The 9,221-nt window shown below is 40.2% G+C and overlaps 1 protein-coding gene across 1 annotated transcript in view; it reads left to right on the top strand.

Annotated features, from left to right (window-relative positions):
* The first annotated feature begins 1,126 nt into the window (after positions 1–1,126).
* LOC133482243 (chloride channel protein 2-like) overlaps positions 1,127–9,221 on the top strand; it is a 122,515-nt gene continuing 114,420 nt past the window's right edge. The window contains 1 exon segment of the mRNA XM_061782177.1: positions 1,127–1,371. Coding sequence (XP_061638161.1) covers positions 1,321–1,371 — 51 coding nt within the window. The 5' untranslated portion in view covers positions 1,127–1,320.

The following is a 9,221-nucleotide window of genomic DNA, read 5'->3' as shown; positions in this document are numbered from 1 at the left end:
AATGTACAGTAATATGGCTGCTTCAGTGTAATAGCCAATCGGCTATATTGGACGACCCCCACCCCTATTAGTCCGTTCTAAGTTCCACACTGATTGTTCCAGGTATTGGAAAAAAAAATCCACCATCTGACATTACCGTCATGTCCACATTGAACAGCTGCTTGGTGCACACTATTTTATTACACCCCCAGCCTGCCAATCCGTGGAGGGGAAAGTTCTCTTTGCGTCCAGTGTCAATGCATTGTAAATCACTGACCATCGCCTCATGGTAGCGAATGAGCTACACTTCTTACCATTCTTCTTACAAGTGTCACGAAGGGAGGACGAGGAGTGGATAGGCAAAGACTTGTCAAAGCCATGCTAATTGCTAAGCTATTGTTACAAGGTATTGGAAAACATCGAAATAAGTGATTTTGTGAAGCAATACACTTGTCACATAGGTCTGGCTGGAACTACAATTTTGCAGCGAGTAACCAACTTTGAACAACAAAATAACTGGCCAATGAATACGTGTTTAGAGAAATATAAAATAATACACTTCCAGGCACCGCGTTTGAACCAGAAATGAATTAGTACGTTACTGCACATGTCACGGCGGCACTGTGGACAACTGGTTAGCACATCTGCCTCACAGTTCTGAGGACCGAGGTTCAAATCCCGGCCCCGCCTGCGTGGAGTTTGCATGTTCTTCTCGTACCTGTGTGGGTTTTCTCCGGGCACTCAGGTTTCCTCCCACATCCCAAAAACATGCATGGTAGTTTGATTGAAGACTCTAAATTAAAATTTATTGGCAAAAGATAGGCCAGGAAGGCGTTTTTTTTTTTTCACGAATCATTTTACTCATGTGCCGCTGTCAGGCTAGACTGACAGATTAAATAAATATGATGGTTTTTTTTTTTAATTGCACACATCCCTTTAAGTACTACTACTACAACTACAACTTCCAATAATAATAATAATAATGATAACAATAATAATAATATAAACGTAATACAGTGTAAATATATGTATTTCTTAAAGAAATATTCATAGCAGCAGGTAATTCTGCTTCGATTGGCGCTGACTCCAGCTGGGAGTGTCGAAACCACCTCAGAGAGCCAAAGTCCCGCCTCACAAGTGACTCTCCCCCGGCCGGGATTTGAGGGTATAAAATAAAGGAACACTGTGCGGGAGGCATTGCTGAGCTGGAGGAGCATATAAATAGTGTAAAGCTTGTCAAATTCTCTCATCGCTGCGCGCACAGTGAGACGTCGCTGTCTGTTTTCTCTCAATCCCAAGCACCAAGCTTTCACCCGGTCGGGCGGCAGCACTGAGGTCACCATGGCCGGGGAAGGCTCCGACCAGCGGGCGCTACAGTATGAACAAACTCTGGTAAGTTGCACCGCTGTCACCTCAACTCGAGCTCGCCGGTCACACACGAATACCGCTTTCTACATACTGTTGAGGCAAGCCGAACTTTGCCGAACACACCGTTAAATCTAGCGAGTGACAACAACATTGAAATCAAGGTAGTTTGAAGTTCAAAAATAAATAGCGACATCAAATATCGAACTGTCTTTCTATGCGGTTCGCCACCCACTGGCGTGTGCATGTCGCTGGTGCTTCAAATGAATAAACAATTGAAAGCGATGAAGTTTGAGCTGCAGTACTTTCTCATTGTGTCTACCCTGGCGTTTGGCATGTGACTCTTTGCTAGACTAAAAAAAATATACAAACACAAGCATAACTAGCATAACGGTGCAGGTAGCAAGCTAAATACAAACATCTGGATTTGACCCCTTCACATCGATTGTATTATGAAAAATGACGCTGTTATCAAATATCCCTTTTGAAAAGAGATAACATCCAAGGCCAAATTTGAACTTTACAACACGTTAATGTCTAGAATAAACCAATACTTTATATAAAATATTTCAATATACAATCATTGTTTAAGCTGTTTGATGGCTACAAAAGTTCATACATTGCCTTCGAACCTATAGTTTGTTAAAAGTAAATAATGTACAGTGTATTGTACAGGTTGTGAATGTATGGTTATTTTTTTTCAATGAAATTTTTTTTGGCATATTATTCAATTTATTGCTTCAGATATGTTAAATGAGATCATTTTTTTCCTCAGTGGTCAACAATTTTGTATACATATTGGGACAGCAGTATTAAGAGACGTTTATTCTTTTATTTGTCATCTTCTTTAATGTTATTTACAGAAAACTTCATATGCCTAGTTATCATGGTACCTTTTTATATTTGACCTCCTGCAACCTTTATCTTCATTTTGGATCTAGGGATTGGCCCCTCAGAATGGTAGAGGGTTTAGTTGAGTCCACTGACTGTGTGCATGTGTGCACTTGCATGTAAATGTCTCATAGAGTTTTTTGTGACAAAACCTCTGTCAAGTTCGAAGAATCTTCTATTTGAGTAGACTTGTTTTATGGGCCAATGGGACCCATTCAGCAACAGTAAGCCAAGCCTTTAAATGAAGAGACACCACTGTAACACTTCTATGGCCTCTGTTTAATTTTCTTGAACTACTTTCCTTGTAAAAAGCCCCTCTAACACACACACACACACACGCACACCCTGCGTGTCATTTAATCTGTGTATGTGTGTTTGAGAGATTACACAACGTGCTACCTGCTGATTCAGCACTGGACACTCTGTCACCCTAGCGGGGTCTCATGCTCCGACCAGAGAAACATGCACAAGCAACTTTCTCTACCAAAAAACAAAACAAAAGGAAAAAAAAATATCTGCACAGCCTTTCTGTTTAATTTCAAGATAAACAAAGCATCTAAATTGAAACAAATACATTGCCAGATTAGCCTCTTACTATAAATGGGCTCGTTCTAGGCCTGTCATCAGCTCCCTGTGGGTTGTAGTAACATGGTTTATTTGTATGAAACTGTCAGTTTATGGGTTTGTTGTGGGCAGCTGAGTCAAAGAATCCACTGTAGTTAGACTGTGAGAAGTACTGTATGGCTGGCTGCTGAGACGTTGGTATTGACAACCTGTTGAAGATTGAAGCACTTAGTACAATACTTGCATGCGGGTGGCAAGTCTTTTATTTTATTTATTTATTTTTTTAAACCAAAGAGGTTGGGGTAGACCACACTTAGTTACCCCTAAATCTTAATTCTCCACTGAACCAAGCCATTTTGGACTATTCTGTTCTTTGTGGGCCATTTTATGGTAAAGTATGCCCCACTGCACAAAGCAAGGTCCAGAAAGGCATGGTTGGAGGAGTTTGGTGTTGAGGGTGAGAGCCCTGATGTCAACCCTATCAAACACCTTCAGGATGAATGAGGCTTCTTTCAGTTCAAATATCAGTGACCTTGAGCCACGCAAACGTTGTTCTGGTTGAATGGACAGAAAAATCTCTTAGATGCCCTACAAAATCTTGTTAAAGCTCTTTCCAAAAGAGTGGAAGCTATTATAGCAATACACTGAGGACATTGTTGAGTTGTTAGTAGAATAGCCAGCTATCCTATTACTCTTACCTTGTAGTAGGGATGTCCCCATCCAACTTTTTCACTTCTTATCTGATACCGATATCACAGCCTTGAGTTTGGGCTGATACCGATATCGGTCCAATCTGATTTCGGCAATATCCATCCATCCATCCATTTTCTGAGCCGCTTATCCTCACAAGGGTCGCGGGAGCCTATCCCAGCTATCATCGGGCAGGAGGCGGGGTACACCCTGAACCGGTTGCCAACCAATCGCAGGGCACATAGAAACAAACAACCATTCGCACTCACATTCACACCTACGGGCAATTTAGAGTCTTCAATTAACCTCGCCTGCATGTTTTTGGGATGTAGGAGGAAACCGGAGTGCCCGGAGAAAACCCACGCAGGCACGGGGAGAACATGCAAATTCCACAGAGGCGGCGCCGGGAATTGAACCATGGTCCTCAGAACTGTGAGGCAGACGCTCCTAACCAGTCGTCTACCGTGCTGGATTTTGGCAATAATCATACATAATTTACTTATTTGTAGTATGGAATGTTAGAAAAGGCTCAATCAAGTGATATTATTACTCAGAGAACTAATCAGCAACAGTAGGTATGAGGAAATACTGACCCATTTATTATTAACCAATGGGTGACATAAAATAACTGCTGTGCACGCCTTGACCTCTGAGGGGCAGTGTGGTGCACACAAGGAGATACACACTTTCAATCACAAAGAAGGTAGAAGTCACAGTCGAATATTATTATATAAATCGTTTTTCACAAAGTTTGAGGAATATATGCCAGAGAGTATTGTTATATTGCCTGTTTGTATGTGTTTGTAAAGCGCTTGTGTATCAATATTCATTATTTTGAGAGATAAGTGCCGCAAGTTCGATGTATTTATCGTTAGCTCTTCAATGGTGTTTCTCATTTATTGCGTGTTACTTTTGAGCAAGCAATTTTTGCAAACAGTGGAATGGTGGGCGACTGGTTAGCACATCTGCCTCACAGTTCTGAGGACTGGGGTTCAAATCCGGCCCCGCCTGTGTGGAGTTTGCATGTTCTCCCTGTGCCTGCGTGGGTTTTCTCCGGGTACTCCGGTTTCCTCCCACATCTAAAAAACATACGTGGTAGGTTGATTGAAGCCGCAAAATTGCCCGTATGTATGAATGTGAGTGCAAATGGTGCCCTGCGATTGCCTGGCAACCAGTTCAGGGTGTACCCCGCCTCTCGTCCGAAGATAGCTGGGATAGGCTTCAGCACACCCGTGACCCTAGTGAGGATAAGCGGCTCAGAAAATGGATGGATGGATTTTTGTGAACAAAACAGAGAAAGTCTGCGATGTATTTGAACATTCAGTAATTCTTTTGTTATGTCTGTTTAGTTTTACAGTGAACTTCAACTAGAGTGTCAATAAACGACTTTAAGCAAGAAACATTTACTCTTACTCCTTGCTACTATGTTGGCACTAGACTTTACACCGATCTGATCGGCGTTATCGGTATGGGCTGATAATTAGCATTTTATGCTGATTGGAGAAAAGTGTCAAACGGACTCAAACTCTGGACACACCCGTCCATAGAGCTGGGACAGTGAGAAAGTTAGAGTTAGCATGTCATTAACTGTTTTTGTAATTTAATTACAATAAAGTAATTTAATTACAGTAAGTTAGCGCCCATTATTTCTGTCAGTTGTAATGTTGATTTGACCTAAATTTATGTCAGTGGCCAATCCTTGAATGCCCCCTAGAGGTCATTGGTGTGTTAACTTTTGTCTAAAATGCTAGAGAATAATTTGAGCTGGGACGGCTCCAGCACACCCGCAACCCTTGTGAGGATAAGCTGTACAGAAAATGGATAGATGGATGGATACAGTATACAGTACACAAGTATATACAATAAATGAACAAGTCATGTAAATAGACACATTGCTCCATCTTGTGATCGGTTATCACTTTTTTTAAACTTGCTGATCGGTGATCGGCCCCCAAAATCCTGGTTGTGTAAAGCCTAGTTGGCACCTTAGCAACCTGTTGTTGTGATCACATGGGCTCTGCACGCCATCTGAGCGCTGTTGAATAGAAGTGCTGGAGCAGAGCGTGGAATGACTGCTTGTTTTAGAGTGGTAAAACCGGAGATTTTAGAACCCGTCTGATCCAATCCTTGTTTTTTTTTGCTGACATCGGCCCGATTTCTGATCTCAAGGATCTGATCGGGACACCCCTACCTTATAGTGTGACTGTGGTAAACATAACGGGCAGTGTGTTCAATTTACATTACACATTGCCTCTCCGTAAACAAGCCTGCAGGCTTAATGCTGCTGAACCAAAGCATTTGGTATACATTCACAAGCCTTCATCAAAACAGTGACCGAATCACTCAGGGCAGAGTAATTCACTGAGTGATCCATGTTATAAATACACAGTAAACAAATAACTCAGGGCAAAATCAGTGGTAAAACATTTGCAAATGGCTTCAAGGAATATGTTTTTTTTAGTGTTGTGCATTTTGTTGAGTGAATAGAATAGTGTTGGTGATTAAAAGCCAAACTTGTTCTTCTGGGTTCTCATTTGTAGCAAACTGATAAATGTGGTTTCAGTTTTCATCCTGATAAAAAATAAATTATGAAAGTTAAAGTTTTGTAGCACCGAGCAATGTATAAATGTTCATCCATTCATCCATCAATTTTCTGTACCGCTTATCCTCACAAGGGTCGCGGGCATGCTGGAGCCTATCCCAGCTATCTTCGGGCGGGAGGCGGGATACACCCTGAACTGGTCGCCAGCCAATCCCAGAAATGTATAAATAGTATAGTTGAAATAAAACCATGGCCTGTGAAAACAAGTAGATAAATGTGTTCACGCAGCAGTTGCTGCTGAGAGGAACTGTCTTAAATGTGTAACGTAACCGTAAAAAATCTCAACGTCGTTTAATGTCAGAAAACTGCGATCACTTGTCACCAAAATTTATGTGGACATCTCTATGTATGGCCCCTTCAACTTTTGAAAATATCAGAACGATCACCCCAATAGTTTGGATTTTATGGACGTTAAGCATTTTCCTCTCCAGAGTCGCTCACTATAGAGAAAAAGATGAATGTTGCTTAATGTCAGAAAACTGCGATCAGTTGTCACCAAAATGTATGTGGACATCTCTATTTATGCCCCTTACACCTCTTAATATTACACCTAATATTATGGATTTTATGGACCTTAAGCATTTTCCTCATTAAATGAGCTAAGCTAATTAAGCTTTTTTTCTGTATAGTGAGGGCATATGGAGAGTAAAATTTTTAACGTCCTTGAAATTCAAAATATTGGGGTGATCGTTCTGATAAGTAGAGCTGTCCACATACGTTTCGTTAATGAATGATCACAGTTTTTGGATATTAGGCGATGTTAAGCTTTTTTTACGTTAAGAAATTTAGACTGTCCTTAATTAGATGCGTGGTGTCATAAACCGGCAAATCCTATGTCTGCTTTAACCCTCAATCCAGCATCGGTACCTAATACACAGGAGAACGAGCCAGTAAAAAGTCTGTGAAAATACTGTCTTTGATGCCCAGTGTAAAAGAGGCAAATGTTGACGTGTGTCATTTAACGTGTGGCATGTGATAAAAGGTTCTGGCCTTTAAACACTTAGACACTATACAAGGGCTGGGAATAACATTTCCTTGTCACTCATTGATATATCAGCAATGTTTAACCTACTGCTGCTTAAAAAAATAATGAAATGGCAGGAGGTGGCAGTACCTTTAAATCATATGATTTTAAAACATTTGCATGCAAATTGTTTTCTTTTTTCCAGAGAGCTTGACACCAGTGGTGAACTGTTGTGTCTTCGAACATTATTGTCTTAATTACTTCAGAAAAATCCTTACATGGTCACACTTCCTCTTGACCTTCCTTGTCAGAGCAGCAACATACTGTCTCAAAAGTCATCATAATGCACAGACAAGGACAAGCGTAATGTTCTGATGCAGACCTTGTTTTATTTTATTTTAAGAACATGCCCTGAAGTAATACAAATGAGCAGCGGAATACAAACGTTGGACACGAGTGGCTTAGATGGTCTGCATACCTAGAAGTGGGTTACTTGTGACTAGGTGGAACAATAGGTGCATTTGATTTACCTAGCATATTCCGCATTCCTAACCAAAATGGAGATTTCATGTGGTTATAGATGTGTTGGAGCCATGTCCACACGAAACCTGGATTGTTTGGTCAAGTGCTGATAGGAAAATCAGCACCCTTCTATTAACTATTTGGTAGATGCGCAAAAATGTCTCGTTTTGTCTTTGTTGATATATTCACTTAGACTTGGGTTTTGTTTTGTCTCATCTCCCTCGGCCACATTCTATTTCGGTTGACGGATGAGTTGGTTGTCATACCTCTCAATTAGTTCCAAGCAGGCCTCACAATTTTGCTAAGTCGTATAACCATAACATTTAATGTTCTTATTGTCATGGTCATTGGTCTTTCTGACTTTGGGAATGTTTATGCTGTGCATTTGCATTTTAATTAATCTCATACAAAAAAAAAAGTTACGGCTTTTGCATTACTTTATTCTTGAACTAAACAGCAGTCACAAGAAAATATGCAGCAAAGAACAATGGAAAATTAATAATTAATAAGCCTTCAGCGTGCGTGCATACGACGGTTTATGTGTCTTAATGTGACTCAAGGGCATCTGTAACTGTTATTGACCTCACTCTGGTAATTTTATTACACTCTTTCCACAGGTGGCTGGTGATTGTTTTTTTTAAATGTTTTTTTTTGATGGCAGATATGGAGATAGGACATACTATCAGTCTGCCATGCCTTATTTATTTATTTGTTTATTTGAGGAAGGGGGGACAGGTCGACAACTACTTGACTCTAGCTTTTAGTGTGTGAAGGAAATGCTGTTTGCGTAATATTTGTTCAAGGCTAAGCTGTGACTACGCTGGCCCTAAGCGTAGATAAGCATCAAAAGCGTTCAACATTTTTTTTCTCAAGTAACCAAAGGACAACATGGCTGTTCTTGTTTTGCAAAATGATTCATCCAGCTCTACTTGTAAATTATCTCTTCTGAAGTATGAATACATCGCAAGGGTCTATCACAGATGTTTGCAAACAAACAAAACAAATATTTTCTTTTAGTAATTTAGATAGCACATAGCTAACAAAACATTTTGACACATCTGAATTTAAAACTAAAGGTGGAATTGTTACATGTGCTTTGCTGATGATCAAGTAGTTGACAGAGGGATATAGAGGGTAAGCATTAAGGCTCAATAGATTCACAGATAATTAGATTTGTTGTTCAAGTGTGCTTTGATTAGCATATAATTTTATTTATTTATTTATTTATTTTAATGCAAGATATTTTTGAGTGATAGCGTTGAACATCATATACCATGATTTTAAAGGAACTGAATGGTTTTAAGCCATAAAAACAATAATCCTAATCAAATCTGGACTGGTGGAACACTGCTTCTCTAGTGAAGTGTACATTTACTTTTACCCGCAGAGACACATTACTACCCATAACTAGAAAATATCAACCTGATCATACACTAAGTAGCTTATTAAAAATAAAATTTTGGTGTCCAGGTGCATAATCATCCATCCATCCATTTTCTGCACCGCTTATCCTCACTAGGAGCCTATACCAGCTGTCTTCAGGCGAGGGGCGGGGTACAACCTGAACTGATCGCCAGCCAATCGCATGGCACAGATAAACAAACAACCATTCGCATTCACATTCACACCTACGGGCAATTTAGA

The sequence above is a fragment of the Phyllopteryx taeniolatus genome, chromosome 8 (genome assembly GCF_024500385.1).
Source record: "Phyllopteryx taeniolatus isolate TA_2022b chromosome 8, UOR_Ptae_1.2, whole genome shotgun sequence".
Classification (NCBI taxonomy): Eukaryota; Metazoa; Chordata; class Actinopteri; order Syngnathiformes; family Syngnathidae; genus Phyllopteryx; species Phyllopteryx taeniolatus.
This window is presented reverse-complemented; position numbering and strand designations above follow the sequence as displayed.